At 46.4% G+C, this 20,661-nt stretch overlaps 1 protein-coding gene and 1 pseudogene across 1 annotated transcript; one reads left to right on the top strand and one right to left on the bottom strand.

Annotated features, from left to right (window-relative positions):
* Positions 1-564: 564 nt before the first annotated feature.
* On the top strand, positions 565-1,045 carry LOC132215110 (large ribosomal subunit protein eL29-like; annotated as a pseudogene).
* A 14,835-nt stretch (positions 1,046-15,880) lies between these two features.
* LOC132215349 (PRAME family member 12-like) lies at positions 15,881-17,558 on the bottom strand. The gene is made up of 2 exons (XM_059663408.1): positions 16,790-17,558; positions 15,881-16,549 (listed from the first exon to the last, which is right to left on the bottom strand). The coding sequence occupies exons 1-2, from the start codon at positions 17,549-17,551 to the stop codon at positions 15,881-15,883; spliced, it is 1,431 nt and encodes a 476-aa protein (XP_059519391.1). The 5' UTR covers positions 17,552-17,558.
* Positions 17,559-20,661: the final 3,103 nt, after the last annotated feature.

Below are 20,661 nucleotides of genomic sequence, written 5' to 3'. Positions count from 1 at the left end.
CTAGAGTATCGAGTGCAGGATTGATGCCTGACTCATTGACTGTCACACTCCGTTACTAACCATCACCTTCCTCCGTGTAAACCCCACTTGGCGCCTGTGAAGGAGAGAACATGTTTCCTATGTTCTCATGAGGATTGCATTCTGGCTCCCAGTATTGAAAAGCAAGGCTGGAATTTGTTTTGTTTTGTTTTATTTTGTTTTTATAAGAGAAATGAGAATTTTTCATGATGAATCCTGCCTTTAATTGGCAGTGTGTTAAGTATTGATGATATTCAAGGACATAGTTAGGGTTCTATGTGCTCAGCCAGCTCTCAGTCTATAACTCATGGTCTGGAACGTGTGGGTTCTTGGCCTAACGTAGGAAAGGTTTCACGGCCCGAGTCCAGGTGATTCTGAGGGCACATTATTAAAGATGGGGACAGTGAAACAAAGAAAAGGCTTAAGATAGAAGAGGCAAGATCCCAGCAACAGGAGTGAGCACAGAGCGGACCACCCAACGCACGAAGGAGCCACGGGAACAGGAGGGAGCCACGCTCTCTTTCTCCTCTGGTCCCAGGCGCTTTGGGAGCCGCAGGCTTCCATGCAGACATGGCCGAGTACAAGAACCACACAACACACAACCAGTCCCGAAAATGGCACAGAAATGGCAACAAGAAACCCCGACCGCAAAGATACAAATCTCTGAAAGGGGTAGACCCCAAGTTCCTGGGGAGCATGCGCTCTGCCAGGAAGCACAGAAAGAAGAGCCTGAAGATGCAGGCCAACAATGCCAAGGCCATGAGTGCACATCCTGACGCTATCCAGGCTCTCGTGCAGCCCAAGGAGGTCAAGCCCAAGATCCCAAAGGGTGACAACCACAAGCTCCGTCGACCTGCCTACATTGCTCACCAAGCCTGGGAAATGTGCTCGGGTCCACATCACCAAGGGCCTCAGGCTCTGCCAGCCAAAGTCCAAGGCCAACGCTGACACCAAGCCCCAGGCTTTGACTGCGGCTCAGGCTCAGGCTCCCGAAGATATCCAGGCCCCCATGCAGGCTCCACAGTAGAGGCCGCTGTCTGCTGATGTGAGGATGGATCACATGGATCCCGGGGCTGCTGTCTACATAGAACTGGTGTCCTTCTGTGCTATTGGTACAAATAAGCCTGAGGAAGTGAGCCACGCTGGGCTGCCTGGACTCAAGAAACAAGTTACAGCAGATAAAGGAGGGCCCTTGAAGACAGCTTCAGAGGGTTAACCTGGGATGAGCGGCCACTGCCCGCTGCTCCCCTGGTTGCAAGTCTCATGGGGACCCTTAAAGCTTAGGAGAAAGAAAGCAAAACTACATGCCTGAGGAAAGGAGGGGTCTCTGGTGCTTGAGAAAGAGCACCGACTGGGGCATCTTTTGTCTTACATTCTTACCTGTTTTCTAAAGGCAGGAATTTCACAGGAGGTTTCAGGGAAGGGTCTCAACAGAATATTCAGCAGCTTTCCAGGTGTGTTCGTTAACATGCTAATGCATCAAGATGAGGGTAGCCCTAGCCAGGTTTGCTCAGTGGACAGAGCCTCGGCCTGCGCACTGAAGGGTCCCGGGTTCAATTCCGGTCAAGGGCACGTACTTCGGTTGCAGGCTTGATCCCCAGCCCTGGCTGGGGCGTGTGCAGGAGACAACCAATTGATATGTCTCTCTCACATCGATGTTTTTCTCTGTCTCTCCCCCTCCCTTCCACTCTCTCTAAAAAAATCAATGGAAAAATATCCTCAGGTGAGGACTAACCACAACAACAAAAAGATGTTGCAATTTGAGGAGAACCAAGATGGCGGCATAGGTTAACGCCAGAGTTTGCTGCTTTGAACAACTACTTTAAAAGTGAAACTAAAACACGGAACGGACATCACCCAGAACCACAGGAACGCTGGCTGAGTGGAAATCCTACAACTAGGAGGAAAGAGAAACGCATACGGACACTCAGAGGAGGCGCAGTGCTGAAGTCAAATTCTGAGGTGCGGAGTGCGCGGAGCGGGCTGGCGGCGGAGGGCGCGGTTGTTGTTTTCAATCGGGAGGGAGTCGCAGACTCTGAGCTCCAGATCCAGGCGAGTCTTTAGGGACCCAGACTCAAACGGGAGAAGCGGGACTGTCTGGCTTCGGTCAGAGTGAGTGCAGCTTTCTCTCCCAGCTTTGCAGCGGGTGCTGGGACTCAGAGAGGCAGAGCCCCTGGGGACAGGACTGAGAGCCGCCATAACTGCTCTCTCCGGCCCACCCTGTTGATCCTGTGCGACCCGCCCTGCCCACGCCCTGCACAGAGGCATTTGCCGGATAGCCTCAGGCAAAGGCTAGATTAGCACCTCCCTAGAGGACAGAAGTTCTCTCACTGCTGACACAGCTGATTCTCATAGCCACTTGGCCTGGAGGTCAAACCCTCCCTGGAATTAGCTACAACAATCAAGATTTATCTATAAGACTGCGAACAAAGACCACTAGGGGGTGCACCAAGGAAGCATAACAAAATGCGGAGACAAAGAAACAGGACAAAATTGTCAATGGAAGAAATAGAGTTCAGAACCACACTTTTAAGGTCTCTCAAGAACTGTTTAGAAGCTGCCGATAAACTTAATGAGATCTACACGAAAACTAATAAGACCCTCGATCTTATATTGGGGAACCAACTAGAAATTAAGCACACACGGACTGAAATAACGAATATTATACAGACGCCCGACAGCAGACCAGAGGAGCGCAAGAATCAAGTCAATGATTTGAAATGCGAGGAAGCAAAAAACATCCAACCGGAAAAGCAAAATGAAAAAAGAATCCAAAAATGCGAGGATAGTGTAAGGAGCCTCTGGGACAGCTTCAAGCGTACCAACATCAGAATTATAGGGGTGCCAGAAGATGAGAGAGAGCAAGATATTGAAAACCTATTTGAAGAAATAATGACAGAAAACTTCCCCCACCTGGTGAAAGAAATGGACTTACAGGTCCAAGAAGCTCGGAGAACCCCAAACAAAAGGAATCCAAAGAGGACCACACCAAGACACATCATCATTAAAATGCCAAGAGCAAAAGATAAAGACAGAATCTTAAAAACAGCAAGAGAAAGAAACTCAGTTACCTACAAGGGAATACCCATACGACTGTCAGCTGATTTCTCAACAGAAACTTTGCAGGCCAGAAGGGAGTGGCAAGAAATATTCAAAGTGATGAATACCAAGAACCTACAACCAAGATTACTTTATCCAGCAAAGCTATCATTCAGAATTGAAGGTCAGATAAAGAGCTTCACAGATAAGGAAAAGCTAAAGGAGTTCATCACCACCAAACCAGGATTATATGAAATGCTGAAAGGTATCCTTTAAGAAGAGGAAGAGGAAGAAAAAGGTAAAGATACAAATTATGAACAACAAATATGCATCTATCAACAAGTGAATCTAAGAATCAAGTGAATAAATAATCTGATGAAAAGAATGAACTGTTGATTATAATAGAATCAGGGACATAGAAAGGGAATGGACTGACTATTCTTGGGGGGGAAAGGGGTGTGGGAGATGTGGGAAGAGACTGGACAAAAATCGTGCACCTATGGATGAGGACAGTGGGTGGGGAGTGAGGGCGGAGGGTGGGGCGGGAACTGGGAGGAGGGGAGTTATGGGGGGAAAAAAAAAGGGAACAAATGTAATAATCTGAACAATAAAGATTTAATTTAAAAAAAAAAAGATGTTGCAATTTATTAGCAGGCGATTAACTATTTTGTCTCAGTTTCCCTCATTCCACTTGCCAAGGAATTTCTCCAGCTTCTTATTATCTTTCCTCACGACCATCTCCTGACCGGGCAGAATGAAATGGGCACCGTAAATTATGCTGGGAAGAAGGCACCACCAGACAGAAGTATTCTTAACCCTAAAACAAGCAGTTATTGGTTTTCTGTTGGAGGTAAATACTTCATACCCTAGCAAGTGTGAGGCCAATGTCACTCAGATATTTTATTTTGGCCTTTCTTTAATCTTCAGTTCTAATTTCAGGTTAATGCCAAATTTAAATCTCTACGCCTCTGGATCTCTCTGCGCCCCCTACACAGCTGGACCTTTGACAGATGGGAGGAGGGAGGAGTCCCGCAGAGGACAGGGGAAGCTGAGAACTTGCCCCTCAGTGCCCTAAATATCAACCATAAAACTGATGAACTGTGGCAACTGGGTTGTCTGAGTTCATTCCAAATTACGTCTTGGTAAAGTTCATCTTTGTTTTCAATTATCACCCTGAAATCATACTTGTTGAACCTGAGGTTCAGCCTCCCAGCTCTCTGAATCTTCTTTGCATTCCTCTTACTGCTGCCCCCCATCAGGTGTGATGCCCACTTCACTGGATACCTAGGGCAATGGGTCCTCTCTTGGGGGGAAAAATACAAAAAAAATATTTTATTCTTTAAGGGATTAAATCTAAAAAGATTGTCCTGATTCAATGAATCCAAATTTTGATGTGTTGTGTTAAGTGTATCCCCCTTTAACTATTCACAACCCAGTTATAAACTCGTGTTTATTGTATATTTTTTGTCTCCATCCTCTTATGACTTTATAACATTTACCCTGACAAGTTTATAAAGAATATTGAAGTTGATACTTGCTGGTCTTAGTAGAAATTAATCAAAATCCATCTGTTCCTTTCTCAGCCTGAACAATTTCATTACCACTAAACCAGGGATTATAGGATTCTTACATCTTTTTTTTCCAACACAGCTCAGCTGATTGAGAAACAATGATTAAAGCTACTTTACTTAAGGAAGATTGTTTCCAATCTTCTCTTCTTGCAAGGCAGAGAGAGATGAAAGCATCTGATCCTGAAATATTTATATCCAAGGCTAGAAATCTGTATTGGAGACATGATGCATGATTGAACCAAAAACTTTTTATTTTAAAGTCATAGTTCTTATCTTTACACTTACTCTCCCCACAAGCAGGAGGAAATAGGCCCTAAATAAATTCACTGCCCTTATCCCAGGTAGATTTTTCTATCTTTATCTATAATAATAAAAGCATAATATGCAAATCGACTGAATGACCGAACAGCAGAACGACTGTCCAGATGATCACGCTATGACACCCACTGGCGCCAGGCCAGCCAAGAAGGGTGCGATGCAATTGGTCACGGGCCCAGCCATCGCCCCATGATCGCCCTGCAGAGGAAGGCCCAGGCCACCAGCAGGCGGGGCAATCAATTGGGGGGCTCCAAGATCGCCCCAACCAGTGGCCACCAACCAGTGGTGCTGTGGCAGGTAGCCTGGGCCTCCCTCTGCGGGGGCAATGCATCGCGGAGCCCTGGCCAGGTGGGCGAGGCCTACCTCTTTGGGGCAATCAATCGCGGGGCTATCAAACTGTGAGAGGCACAGGCCAGGCTGAGGGTCACCTCCCTGTCAGTGCACGAATTTCATGCACCAGGCCTCTAGTTTAATTATAAATTCAGTGTGGCATAATACAGAGACTCAAAGATGAAGCCTCCCTTTCTGACACTGACTATTCACAGGGATAAGTATCCGTTATCCTTATGTGGCCTTAGAATGCCTGCTTTCAAATAAATGCAGAATACAAAGTAGAGGAAATAAGTCTAAGCCTCCCACAAGGTGGTACCTTGATCTGGGATTCAAGAAATCTAAAGGATCAGAAGTGATTACTAAAGAGTAATCTGGATTTAACCAGCCTCAGACAGGTGCCATAGTAACTATTCTGACTTTTTTTAAACCTAGTTTTCATGCATTTTCCTCTAATGCTCAGATCTCAAGCATACAGTTGGATGAGCTTTGACAAATGTATACACTCATAGACCATTACTCCAATCAAGGTCTAGAGCATTCCATATGCTTAAGTTTTTCATGTGGCTGCTTAAAAAAAGAAAGCGAGATCAACCGGTGTGGCTCAGTGGTGAGCGTCAACCTATAAACCAGGAGGTCACGGTTCAATTCCCAGCCAGGGCATAGTTTCAGACTTGATCCCCATTAGGGGGCGTGCAAGAGGCATCCAATCAATGATTCTCTCCCATCATTGATGTTCCTATCTCTCTCTCCCTCTCCCTTCCTCTCTGAAATGAATAAAAATATATATATTTTTTTAAAGTAAGAGAATTATTATGTAGCCTTCTGCTACAGGAATGAACTCCCCTCTAAATTCCAAAAGGAATAAACTAAAACCTGTGAGCCAGTTCCCTGGGGAGACAAATCTCATTGGAAACCAGTTAATGTCCAGGGCCTTTTAACAACACAACACAGGAAGGAACTGATCCTGATGGGCAGACAGAGGGATGGCATCACGGCCCAAACTCCGATTAGAAACACGATGATTCCCTGGGACCGACGCTGGAGCCTGGCAGCTGGTGCCACTCGTCCTCTGAAAGGGAAATTGAATGAGGCAAGGCCGGTCTGGGCCAGCCTGTTGGATGAGATTGCTTGGGGGTTGTTAGAGGCCCCAAATTCTACACAGCCATTAAAATTTCAGTGTCAGCAGCCCCAGAACTTGCCTCTGTGCTGGACACCAGGTCCTGTGCAGCAGGAAGGCAGGTACCAGCCTTTATTCCCAGCCCACAGGACACAGAGCCTCAGATGGCTTCCCATGTGGCAAAAGTCTTATTGCATAAAAGGAGAATTATAAATACTCATCCTTAGAAATTACGAAGGGCATATAGAGAAAGCCAAAGAAGTGGAAATTTCTCTTCATTCAGTAACTGCTGCTCGGGGACAGTACAGAACTAAGTGAGAGGCGTATGTGCTGACTGTAAAGTATAATGGAAAGAGTTGAGCCCTGGCCAGAGGCTCAGTTGGTTAGAGTATCACCCTGTGCACCAAAGGGTCGTGGGTTCAATTCCCGGTCAGGGCACATACCTAGGTTGCGGATTTGATCTCTGGGTTGGGGTGTGTGCAGGAGGCACCAATTGCTGTTTCTCTCACATAGCTGTTTTCCTCTCACATAGATGTTTCTCTCTTTCTCTCTCTCCCTCTCCCTCACCTTCTCTCTCCCCCTCTCTCCCTTCTTCTGTCTCTCAAATCAATGAAAATATATCCTCAGGTGAGGATTGAAAAAAAGAGCTGAATTATGGAGGTTGTTTCTCCCGGTTTGTTTGTGTAACTACGAGTTCTATACTCGCAAGTTTTATCATCCCTCTATTGTGCAGCACCACAGCGGAGTCAAGGCACCAAACCTAGCCGAGTTCAAACACCAGTTCTGCCACATGTTGAGGGTGACTTTGAATAAGACTTGCTTCTCTGTACTTCTGATACCATTGTAATTAGCTAGTTATTAATAATAGGAAAAGAGCAAAGGGAAGGCCAGACATTATAGGCATGTCATTTGGGCAGCTTCACCAGGAAGCTGCATTTTCACAGTCGCTGCAGATCCCTGGGGGGAAGGGTTCAACAAAGGGGGGATAGATGCATGTCCTGTGACATTGGGGTGGCATAGGAAAGGTACTTGCCTATCAGTTACATTTAGCAGCGTAGGGGCAGCGAGCGCTCTGTGTAAGAGCCAGACACCACATACTTCAGGCTTCGACGGCCAGGTCCCTGAGATGTGAAAGCAGCCACAGAAAGTATGCAATGAATGGGCATGGCTGTTATTTATTTGTGGACACTGAACTTTGAATCTCATATAATTTTTAAGACTATTTTTTAGAGCAGTTTTAGGTTTATAACAAAATCGCAAGGAAGGTAGAGAGATGTTCCATGTACGCCCTGCCCCCAGACATGCACAGCCTCCCCCACTACCAACATCACTCACCAGATGGTACATTTGTTACGAAGGTTGAACCTACATGGACGCATCATATCAGCCGAATCCATAGTTTACCTCCCGTTTCACTCGTGGGGCTGCACTTCTATGGGTTTGGAGAAATGTGTAATGATAAATAGCCACCATTATAGGTCACACAGCGTATTTCACTCCCCTGAACCTCCTCTGTGCTCTGCCTGTTTATCCCGCCTCCCCATCCCCCGGGAACCACTGATCTTTCCACTGTCTTCACAGTTTTGCCTTTCCCAGAGTGTCACCTAGGTGGAAGCATACAGCATGCAGCCTTTTCAGATTGGCTTCTGTCACTCAGTCATATGCATTCAAGGCTCCTCCTGTCTCCTTGCGGCTCGATAGCTCACTTCTTTTCGGTGCTGAGTAATATTCCATTGTCTGGAGGTACTACAGTGCATTTAACCATTCACCTACTGAAGGATATCTTGGTTCCAAGTTGTGGCAATGAAAAATAAAGCAGCTGTAAACATCTTGTGCAGATTTGGGGTACACCTAAGTTTTCAACTCCTTTGGGTAAATATAAAAAAGCACCATGGCTGGGTCACCAGGTAAGACTGTTAGTTTGTAAGAAGCACCCAAACTACCTCTCAACGTGGCTGCGCCGTGTTGCGTTTCCCAGCGTATGAGTCAGTTGCTCCTCATCGGCCCCAACATGAGGTGCTGTCAGTGCTCTGACTTTGGCAGGTGTGCAGCAGTATCGCATGGCCGTTCTAACCTGCATTTCCCTCGTGACATATGATGTGGAGCTGCTTTTCCTACACTTGTTTGCCTTCTGTAGATTCTCTTCGGTGAGGCGTTCACTGAGGCCTTTGACCCATTTTTAATTGGGCTGCTTGTCTCCCTTATTGCTGACCTTTAAGTTCTTCGGATATGATGGTTAACAGTCCTGTATCAGATATCTTTTGCTGAATCTCATATAATTTCCAGGTGTCAAAAAATGTTCTTCTTTTGATATTTTTCAACCACTTGAAAACAATAAACAACATTCTTAGCTCACAGGTTGCATAAAAACAGGCGGTGGCCAGATTTGGCCCACAGGCCAGAGTTTGCCAACTCCTCAGTCAGCGCACAGGGTTGCGTATTAACTCATGCAAAGCCCTCAGACCAGGGCCTGGCACAGCATCAGCACCCCTTTCCTGCTCGGATTTACTGTCATTATCTAGTGGAACGTGATGAATGCTACGCTCTTCAAGGTTCTGGTACCAGTAGTATTTCCAGAAAGTTAACCTTATGGGCTTCTAGTTTTCAGAAAAATATAGGGGCCTTCCAAGAGAAAGTGATCTTCGTGTCCTCCTCCGATGTCTAGGAAAGGTGGCGAACACTGCCTCCAGATGTGGGTCCAACATACAAAGTGCGGCACTGGCTAGATCCCATCACTTCAGGAACGATTTTTTAAAGCCAGTGCTGTCCATTTTGTACATTAAATCCCACAACGAGATTCATTTACAACATTAAATCATTTCCTTGCTGCATGGCTCTATTTTTAACTATTAAAATATTCATCACACACTCTGAGAACCTAACACCAAGTGTTTTATGACCTCTTAAAGGATGGCTTCTTTCAAAAAGTCACTTTCAAATGGGGATGTCAGTCTCCACGTGGGCCGAATAAAGAGTGATCCATTGTCAGATATCAAAGGAAATAAAGAAGATACCATTGCTCCGGGAAAGACCACCAGACATGGATTGATCAAACATAAATGTATGTGATGAGCAAAGCTGTGGGAGGGGGAGGGGGGACGACAAGTGGGGAGGAATCTGGGGCAAAATGTGTTTGTTTCCCTAGTGCACAGTCTATCGGCTAAGACAATGGTTCTCAGCAGGAGGCAACCTGGGCCCCCGCCAGGCAGGTGGCAGTCCTGTAGACATTTCTGGTTGTCACAACTGAGTTGCGGGGTGGGAGCTGCTACTGGCATCTAGTAGGTAGAGACCAGAGATGATGCTAAATTTCCTACAATGCACAGCACAGCCCCCCACAACAAGGAACATTAACCCAAAACAGCCAATATTGCAAAGATTGAGGAACCCTACTCTTTGGGAACCCACTTCACATCTGACTGTGTCTTGTTTTCACTTTGAATTGGCCATTACAAGCACATGGCAAACAAAACTGGAAAGTGTCCCTTCCCATGATTCTATTAAGGATCACAATTCAATTTGATCTCTCCATCCATCACTTTTTCAAAGGCGTTGTGATAGAAAAATTAAAAGTTTAGTGTTCATTTAAATTACACAAATTAATTCAATTGCCCTGAAGAGAACTGGTACCAGATCACCAGAAGATGGCTGAGCAGCTCATGCTAACTGGTGATTCAGTTTACCACAGAGGTAACCTGACCAATGTTTGGAAGCTAGTCGGCTAGGACACCTGTACCTACTGTATTAATTTGGATCCTATTGTACTCCTTGTTCTCAACCAAAATAAATCTGCTCAAGAACATGAGGCTCTTTTTAGACCAACACAAGGTGAAAGAAGAGGAGAAAATTAAATTCCATCTTTTTACAAAGAATCAAAACACTAACTAAGCAGGAGAACTGATAAAAAGCTTCCAAATTAATGTATGGAGAGTCAGAGTAATTCTAATTGATCTTAATGTAATTTAAATTGTAGGTATACTAATTAACATTGTATATTTAACACTGTTTTTAAAATTAAAATTGAAATATCAGTTTAAAACTTTTTTACAATAAAATTCTCTTTAAACTGTATTTGTAGAGTGCTTTGCAATTCTGTTTAAATGCATCTATATCTGTGGAGATTTCTAGAGTGCTTTATAATTTATGAAGTACACTCACATATACTATCTCACTTGAGCCCTAAAATAATTCTGAGAAGAAGGCATGGCAGGATATCATCGCCGACTTAACGATGAAGACACAGGCTTCAGTCCCCAGTATAAGTCCCTTGGGCTTAACAGAACACTCAAGCGAAAACATCGTGTTTTACAAAGTTGGGTTGGGGCAGGAGGTGGCACAAACAACTGTTCCAATTCTCTCCTGCTGAATCAACAACCCTATGACTCAGTGACTTCAGACAACAAACATTTCATTGTCTCTCACAAAATAGTGGAGCTCAGCTGAGCGGTTCTCCTGTTCCATGTGGTGCTGGCTGGGGCCATAGGGGTCACACTGGGGCCATAGGGGTCACGCTGGGGCCATAGGGGTCATGCTGGGGCCATAGGGAAAACCCTGGGGCCATAGGGGTCATACTGGGGTCCTTGGTTGGTGGCTGCTTTGGAGGGTGTGCGGCAGCTGCACTCACATGGCCCTGGTGGGACCGCGGGGGGGCCGGGCCAGTCGGTCTCTGTCCTGCTGCCTGGGGGCCTCTCCAAGGTCTGTCCAGCAGGGTAGTCAGACCTTCCATGGAAGCCAAGAGCACATCCTTGGAGAGACAGAGATCAGAAGCTGCCGCTCTTCCAATGCCTGGATGTGGTCCCTTCCACATACTGGGTTGGCGGGCAGTCACGGAGCCCACTGAGATGTAAGAAGTGAGGGGAAGGGGGGACCCCACCTCTAGATGAGAGGACAGTTTGGCATCTTTAATCCGCATGAGATCCAGCTGAGATGTGGGCATGTGGCCCGATGACTGACCGCTTTCCCGGCATTAGGAGTGGTTCTCCTAAGAAACTAAATAGATCAGGGAAGCTGCAAACCAGAGAGCTGACGTCAGCAGGGCTCAGCCGGTGTGTCCACCTGCATCCTCTGCTGCCTGCCTGCTGTTGCTGATCCTATTGATTCCCGTGGCTTCAACCACGACTTCTATGGTGGGGATGTCTCTAAGAGAAGTGACATCTCTTCTCCCACGCTCCAAGACTCCTGCACCTTCCAGATGGGTACCTCAAAGCACCTCAAACCCCGTACATCCAAAATGGAGCTTGTCATCTTTCCTCCAAAACCTGCCTCTCTCCCTGCCTTTGCTATTGTGAGGGATACAATCAGCCACCCTGCTTTCCAGATCTGCATCCTGAGTGTCATCCTCGACTTCGCCTTCCCCCTCACCCACTGCATTAAGTTGCTATTGTGGCCTATGGATTCTAACTCCTAAACCCGCCTCCTCCCTCTGTCCTCATTGCCTCTGTCTTGCTCTTGGACTTCTGCACCCCTCCTACTTCCCCTGCCTCCTGTCCCGCTTCCATACAATCCAGAGTGACCTTTCTAAAATTCAAATATGATTATGTCACTTCACATTTCAGTTGGGAGGCACACCATTGAGGATAAAATCCAAACTCTTTAATGTAATTTTGTTCTTGTGTGATTTGACTTGAAGACACCAAATGCCCTCCTGGCCTCAACATATTGCTCTCACTGGCATTACCAATAAAATGTCCATGGTTTCCACTCCTTCCAGTCAAGGCATCTATAGTTTCTGTTGTTGTTTCTTGTGTGTGTGTTAAGATTTTTAAATTGATTTTTAGAGAGAGAGGAAGTATCTCTGTGGCTATTTAATCCTTTGGGATGAGTCACAGGATAGATAAGTTACAGGAGGCGGGGGGTGGGGGGGAGGCCAGGATATCTAAGTCAGTACTGAGAGCCATTTCTGATGCATAAAAATTAAAATAATTGACTGATGTATATAGAATATTCAAGGATCTAGAGAGATTCTATATAGTGAAATTATCCTGTATGTCATTTTTTGGATGGATTAGATACCTGCATTAGAAAGGAAATAAAGAAAGTACCCAATGAATGGGATGATGGATACAGCCACTTTAGATCCAAAATTTCAAAATCACCTGGGAATCATCTAACCATCTTCGTTTGATAAGATGTACATAGCTGAGAAGATGGCAGCATAGGTAAACGCCTGTACTTGCTGCCTCCCACAACCACATCAAAATTACAACTAAAATACAGAACAACTATTATCCAGAACCACAGGAAAGCTGGCTGAGTGGAAGTACTACAACTAGAGAGGTAAAGAAGAAAGCTCATTGAGACTGGTGGGAGGTGTGGAGGCGCAGAACAGGCTGGTCCAGCACCTGGATGTGCCACTTTTTTAATCAGGAGGGAGATCGCCTTTTTGGAGGCCACCTGGAGGAGTAAGGAGTGCCAGCCCCACACCAGACCCCCAGTCCAGGTGAGGCTCTGGGGGACCTAGATACATACAGGAAGAAACTGGACTGTCTGGCATCAGGGCAGGAATTGTGGGCAGCTTTCTTTCAGATGGAGGTGCTCGCAGTGGTCATTGTTCCTGTGCTAGGACCTCCCAGTCGCAGGGCTAACTGGCAGCCATTTCTGTTTGCTCCTCCCTGGTGATTCCCTGAGACCCAATCTCATCCAATTTACAACCCCACCCAAGCTGTGCACATCAGCTTTTGCATATGAATGCTCTGTCCTTTCTCAGGCTAAAACTCTGTCAAACAAGCTGCAGCTGGGTCAGGGAGCCCCAAACCTATCAATAAAAAGCCCAAGAACTGTCGCCAGCACTACCCTGCCTTGCTTCACAGCTGGGTCTCATCTGGGCACTTCCAAACCCCATACAAAGAGGAGGAATCTGCAGGTGTCTCTGTAGCTCCTGCTGGGTGGCCTCAGGCAGTGGCTGACTTTGCACCTCCCTGGAGACCCAAGAGCCGTGTACCCAGTGGTCAGTGTGAGACCACACCAGATTACAACTCTACACATCCATAAGTGACACACTCAAGGGGCAGACTGAGTGAGCACCAAAGCCCCACTGAAGCAAGTCCTTCTCCATAAGGGTGTCTCCTGCACAGTAGCCTTCTCACTGTAGTCACAGCTGGTCCCTACAGCCAATTGGCCTGGAGGTCAATTCTTCCCAGTGACACCAACAGCAATCAAGGCTCAACTACAATAAAACTGTGCATACAGCCCACAAAAGGGTACACCAAGGGTGGCCACCTCAGGTGACTGGGGAGGCTGAGCCACTGGTCCCTAGAGGACACCTACTACACAAGGCCACTCTATCAACTCAAGGAGACTTAGCAACTACCCAATACATATAAACAAACACAGGGGAGCAGCCAAAATGCAGAGACAAAGAAACATGTCACAAATGAAAGAAGTGGAAGAAAGCAAACTACTGGATATAGATTTCAAAACCACATTTATAAGGTTACTTAAGAATCTTCTAGAAACCTCTGAGGAACTTAGTGAGACTTTCAAGGATCTTAGTGAGAATGCCAAAAAAAAAAAAAAAATGGAAAAGGACCAGTCAGAAATTAAGCATACACTGATTGAAATAAAGAATAATATACAGAGATTCAACAGTGGACCAGAGGATCCTGAGAATCAAATCAATTATTTGAAATACAAGGAAGCAAAAAACACCCAACCAGAAGAGCAAAAAGAAAAAATAATTCAAAAATATCTTCACTGATACAGCTCCTAGGGCACTTGAAACTAAAGAAAAAATGAACAAATGGGACTACATCAAAATAAAAGGCTTCTGCACAGCAAAAGAAACCATCAACAAAACAACGAGAAAACCCACTGTGTGGTAAAACATATTTGCCAATGACATATCTGATAAGGGCCTAATCTCCAAAATTTATAGGGAACTCATACAACTTAACAAAAGGAAGATAAACAATCCAATCAAAAAATGGGCAAAGGACCTAAATAGACACCTTTCAAAAGAGGACATTCAGAAAGCCAAGAGACATATGAAAACATGCTCAAAGTCACTAATCATCTGAGAGATGCAAATCAAAACAACAATGAGGTACCATCTCACACCTGTCAGACTGGCTATCATCAACAAATCAACAAACGACAAGTGCTGGAGAGGATGTGGAGAAAAAGGAACACTTGTGCACTGCTGGTGGGAATGCAGACTGGTGCAACCACTATGGAAGACAGTATGGAGTTTCCTCAAAAAACTGAAAATGGAACTCCCATTTGACCCTGTGATCCCACTTCTAGGAATATATCCCAAGAAACCAGAAACACCAATCAGAAAGGATATATGCACCCCTATGTTCATAGCAGCACAATTCACCATAGCTAAGATCTGGAAACAGCCTAAGTGCCCATCAGTAGATGAATGGATTAGAAAACTGTGGTACATCTACACGATGGAATACTATGCTGCTCTAAAAAGGAAGGAACTCTTACCATTTGCAACGGCATGGGTGGAACTGGAGAGCATTATGCTAAGTGAAATAAGCCAGTCAATGAAGGAAAAATACCACATGATCTCACTCATTCATGGACAATAGAGACCATTCTAAACTTTTGAACAATAATAGATACAGAGGCAGAGCTGCCTCAAACAGATTGTCAAACTGCAGCGGGAAGGCCAGGGAGGGTGGGTGCAGGAGGTAGGGGGGTAAGAGATCAACCAAAGGACTTGTATGCATGCATATAAGCATAACCAGTGGACATAAGACACCGGGGGATAGGGGAGGCTAGGGGACTGTGTAAGGCGGGGGGGGGGGGGAAATGGACACATATGTAATACCCTTTGTAAGACTTTAAGCAATAAAAAAATAAATAAATAAACAGCAAGATGAGGAGATCAAGAAAAAAAAATGAAGATAGTGTAAGGAGCCTCTGGGACAACTTCAAGCATACCAACATCCGAATTATGGGGGTGCCAGTAGAAGAGAGAGAGCAAGATATTAAAAACCTATTTGAAGAAATAATGACAGAAAACTTCCCCTACCTGGTGAAAGAAATAGACTTACAAGTCCAGGAAGCACAGTGAACCCCAAACAAGAGGAATCCAAAGAGGATCCCACCAGACACATCATAATTAAAATGCCAAGGGCAAAAGACAAAGAGAGAATCTTATTTTTTTTTTTTTTTTGCCTTTAAAATTGTCTTTATTTCTGATCATTCCTTTACAATCATCCACCTCAGGATTAACTCCCACACATGCAGCTGGAGCCCGAATGCCCCTCCACCTCCCCATGCCAATCAGATTCATAGTTCTGATTCTAGGACACTTGCCCCCTGAGGTCCCACAAACTCCCCACATTTGCCCCTGTAATCGTGGACCTGGGCTTGGTCCCTTCCTTCCCCCATTCACAGGAGCATGAATCTGGAACGTGGGCGCCCCCCCATAATGCACCCCGGTTCTATATTACAGCCTCCAGGGGCCAGAAGAAAGCTTTTGCTGAGTGTTCCCACTGGGCAGGGTCAGTACAGGGCACAGCACGGCTACACGTCATGAAAACTCCACCTCATAAACTTTACTGTTGCCACATTTGTGACAGTACTTGGTGCCAAGAAAGATGATCCTGGGCTGTCCTAACTCCCTCAGTATCCCCACGAGCTCAGCCCGAATCAGGGCAAGTCTCTCCTGGTTGACAGTCCCTTGGATCCTGTAACACTCCAGCGGGACGGGGTACAGCTCGAGCTCCAAACTGCGCAGCCCGGCTGTGTGGCGCAGCAGCTTCCCCACGGTGGCCACAGAAAAGTTGTTCTCGGGGATGGTGAAGTCCCTGAGCTGGTGACAGCGGCTCAGGGCAGGCAGGATGGCCTCCACTTGGGAGTCCACCATTGCACAGTTATCCAGGCCCAGGTCCTGGAGGGTGGGTGCCACTGCCTCCAGCAGAGCTCGGAGGGGCTCGGGACTAAAATCCATGAGGCTGAGACCAAATAGATGCAGGGACTTCAGCTGCCTGAGGTTCGGGCACTGGAACAGGTGTGTCAGGTCTGAATGGGTCAGCCGCTGGCAATTTGTTATGGAGAGTTTGTCCAAGGGATTCTGCAGGCACCTGAGCATCTGGTCCATACGGCCTTGGAGGAAGGAAGGAGAATCCATTTTGAGGTCCCGGAGGTGCTGCAGCCTGAGCATCTGAGAGAGGAATTGGGAAAAGAATCGCTGCTCCTCCTGCTTTCTGTCCCAATCCTCTTCCTCCTCCCCCTCCTGCTCCTCCTCCTCCTCCTCCTCTACCTCTACCTCCTGCTTCATCTCCTCCTCCTCGTCCTCCTCTTCTTCCTCGTCCTCCTCTTCTTCCTCATCCTCCTCCTCCTCCTCCTCCTCCTCCTCCTCCTCCTCTTCCTCCTCCTCCTCCTCCTCCTCCTCCTCCTCCTCTTCCTCCTCCTCCTCCTCCACCTCCTCCTCTTCCACATCCTCCTCCTCCCTATCCTCCTCCTCTGTCAACACGTGGATGTGGGAGAGAGAGAGTCTCTGCAGGTTACGCATCTGACCCAGGTAAATAGCAAACGTCCCCAGGGTGGGCAGGTCCCACGTGTAGTTCACTTCCACCTCCTGGATGTAGTCCAGCTGCACCCCATCCAGGACCTTCCCGACCCTCTGGAAGGGCACCTCAGAAATCCTCAGCGTCTTGCAGCACAGGTGTAGCAACCCTTCCCTCTGCTGGGCCCATTGGATGATGAACTTGAGAAACTCATCCCCATCCCTTTCATTGAAGTTAAGGTCTAGGAACACCTCCAAGGGAGCCAAGGGGTGCTCAGTGTTGGGGCTGGAGCTGTGCACAGTCACTGGTCCCGCAGGTGAGCAATTCCGGGTGCTGTCTCCACACCACATTCTCCAGAAGTTGGCACCTGTGTTCCTTAAATCCAACACCCGCAGTTTCCACCTCCTGGGGCGAACTTCCTGGGCAAGCAGAACATCCAGCCCATCCAACACGGCTTTTAAGACCTGGTCCAGTGACAGCTGTGACAGGCAGCCCAGAGGGAGGACAGTGAAGGGCCAGGCGTGCACCATCGCCTTCAGGGGCTCCCGAATTCTCCTACGGTAGGCCTGAATGAACAGCAGCGGGAAGAGCTCAGAGGGCAGGCACTCCAGAGCTGTGATGACTGCGGCCTGGTCCCTCAGCAGGCTCTCTCCTGCCAGCCGCAGGAGTGTGGGTGGGGTCCGGATACTCATCTTCAAGGTGCTCAGAAAGGAATCCTTCAGAAACGTCTGCTGTGATCCGGTTGGCTGGGGCTCAGATCTCAGACCTGGTGGAGAACCACCGTACTGACTGCAGAGCTGGAGGACTCTGAATCTCTCGTCTGGTGCCTGAGGTTTTTATACACCTTCTCAAATGCTACCATCCAATCAGAAACCCCAGTCCCCATCCCTTAATCTTATTGGGATTATTTCCTCTCTCCAGATTAATGGATTGAGAGAAAGTTAGGGAGGGGCAAGGTTGAGGCCTGGATCATGGATTCCTTCCACAGACACTGACTGAGGTTGACTGATGGCCCCCAGCTGTCATCCTCAGTTTGAGACAGTGAAGGTGTAATGGTTTCCTGTTGTTAAATAGAAAAAAACAAAACCTGAGAGCATGGTGGCTGGGGGTCTTTGGCCACAGTAGACTAATCCAAATGTATCCACAGTTAAAACAGCCAAGGCCCACAGCTGACACCATTTGGTGTCATCAACAAAGAAAATAATTGAAATGTGTCCATGCTTCAAGTGAGGTTTTACGTCAGTTGACATAACAGATCATGAGCTCCACAGGGATCAAGGGGTGGGAAATTGAGCACGTGAGTGGCCGTGTAGACCCCAAGGCTTCTCTGAGGGATCTCAGGTAAGAATCACCATGAGAAGCAGGGTCAGGGCTGGGCAGGGTCGGGGTGGGCCCTCCTAATGGAACCCTGTGAATGACCCAGGGCCAGGTAAACCATGGGTATTTTTTTCTTGGAAAGAAGAGAGATGGAAAGACTCTTCTCTGAGTTAATTTAAGATTTAAAATGAAACAAGCTGAAGGGGAGACAGTGCCATCCTAGAGGGCAAAGGGAGAGATTGCATCCTCCGTCCCTCCCAGGAGGAAAGGGTGGTTCTCCACTGGGAAAGATGGGATTAGCTCAGCAACTGGGTGGAGAAGATTAAATCTAAGAGTGTGATTAGACGGAAAGAAGCCAGACCTGGGAGTCAGACATTTTCAAGCCTGAAAAGCACTGAAGGCAGATGCATGGGCTCTTTGAAAGAGAGAATCTTAAAAGCAGCAAGAGAAAAACAGTCAGTTACCTACAAGGGCGTACCCAGACGACTGTCAGCTGATTTCTCCACAGAAACCATGCAGGCGGGAAGGGAATGGCAAGAAATATTCAAAGTGATGAATAGCAAGAACCTACAACCAAGATTACTCTACCCAGCCCAAAGCTATCATTTAGAATTGAAGGTCAGATAAAGAGCTCCACAGATAAGAAAAAGCTGAAGGAGTTCATCACCACCAAACCAGTATTACATAAATGCTGAAGGATATTCTTTAAGAAGAGGAAGAAGAAGAAAAAGGTAAAGTTAAAAAACATATATGAACAACAAAGTGACAACAAATACATATCTATCAACAAGTGAATCTAAAAATCAAATGAATAAAAAATCTGATGAACAGAATAAACTGGTGAATGGAATAGAATCAGGGGCATGGAAATGGAACAGACTGGAGATTCTCAGAGGGAAAGAGGTATGGGAGATGTGGGAAGAGATTAGACAAAGAGCTTATATGCATGTATGCATTACTTATGGACACAGACAACAGGGTGGCGAGGGTTGGGGTGGGAACCAGGTGGAGAGGAGCTATGGGGAGAAAAATGAAGGACATCTGTAATAATCTCAACAATAAAGATTAATTTTTAAAAAATGAACATAGCTAGAGACCCAATCAAGTTCCCAAAAATTACACTTCAAGGAATGATTTACACGCATTAATCACATAGATTTGCTTTATTGATCATTTTGGCAATTAGGAACCCATCAGGCAAGGCTTAAAATTGCTTCTAGTCCTGGACAGTGTGCTCGGTGGTCAGAGCATTGGCCCTGGGACCCAAGGGTCTCAGGTTTGATTCCCAGTCAAGGGCATGTACCTGGGTTGCTGGTTCCATCTCCACTGATGTTCCACTTCTCCGGTTCTGATCCTGTCGCGGAGAAATGGAGCACCAACTCGAGGCCACCACCTTCCCAACCCCCGGTCCCCCTCTCCCTCAGCCCATTGCTGGCGTTTCCGCTGGCGCTCCTTCTTCATGAATCTTCTGTGTCACTCATCTCTTTCTGACACACCTGCCGCATTTTCCATCTTCTTTCCCGGCAGCCTCTCAATCCCTGCACATTATCTTCAGCTCTCCAAAGCTCCCACATGTCATTGGCCTATAAGACCTGAATTCCAGTAGTGATAATGGCAATGATGGTGAGCTAACATTTTCTTCACTTCCATGCTGTTACCTTGAATCCTCACAATCCACTGCAGTGTCTACTACCTATTATTAACCTTTTACAGAACAGGAAACCGAAGCTCAGGGAGGTCAAATAATTTTGCTGAATTTGTACAATTAATCAATATTTTACAAAGATATTCTAATAATGCTGAATCTGAAAATTAAATTCATTAGGACCACTCAAAATCACTTCTATATGCTAAAAAGTTCATGAGTAAAACGATACAGTGCCAAAGATTTGCTTAAGGGAAGGCTGGCGCTCATTGTACTGCTTGCTCTGCTTTTGTGTATACAGTGGGGCCTTGACTTACGAGTGTCCCGACTAACGAGTTTTTTGAGATACCAGCTGTCTCTCGGCCGATTTTTTGCATTGAGTTGATAGAGTAATTTGAGTTAACAAGCTCCTTAACGAGCTCGGTCTTGGAACGAATTAAACTCGTAAGTCAAGGCCCCACTGTAATTGAAACTTGCCAAATAACAATGTGGAGGTTTTAACGTCATTTTAAATACAATTACAAACAACCTACCTACGCCTACTGATCAGGAAAGCCAGTCAGAGTTTGCAGATAATTTCAAAATGTTCCATTATTCGTTCAGACTTAAAAACACCCAATATGGGGATTCGAGAACACACATGAGCTTTAGACAAAATGTCTCATCTTTGTCAAACAAGTTTTGTTTTGTTCCGACCTTTGCAATATGCACTGCACACTTGTCACCGTGGCAGGAACAATTACCCAGGTGCTGTGTTCAACCACACGCTGCTACCTTTTAATTAACCCGCACAGCCTCTCTTATTTAACCTTGTTTGAGAAGTGACAGCCACGTGGGCCT

The sequence above is a fragment of the Myotis daubentonii genome, chromosome 14 (genome assembly GCF_963259705.1).
Source record: "Myotis daubentonii chromosome 14, mMyoDau2.1, whole genome shotgun sequence".
NCBI classification, from domain to species: domain Eukaryota; kingdom Metazoa; phylum Chordata; class Mammalia; order Chiroptera; family Vespertilionidae; genus Myotis; species Myotis daubentonii.
Note: the sequence above shows the minus strand (reverse complement) of the source record. Positions and strands in the feature narration are given on the sequence as shown.

Coding starts and splice junctions, on each gene's coding strand:
- LOC132215349 (XM_059663408.1), bottom strand. CDS start 17,551: ATGAGTATCCGGACCCCACCCACACTCCTGCGGCTGGCAGGAGAGAGC. Junction 16,550..16,789: donor AGGATAGGGAGGAGGAGGAT/GTGGAAGAGGAG, acceptor GACAGAAAGCAG/GAGGAGCAGCGATTCTTTTC.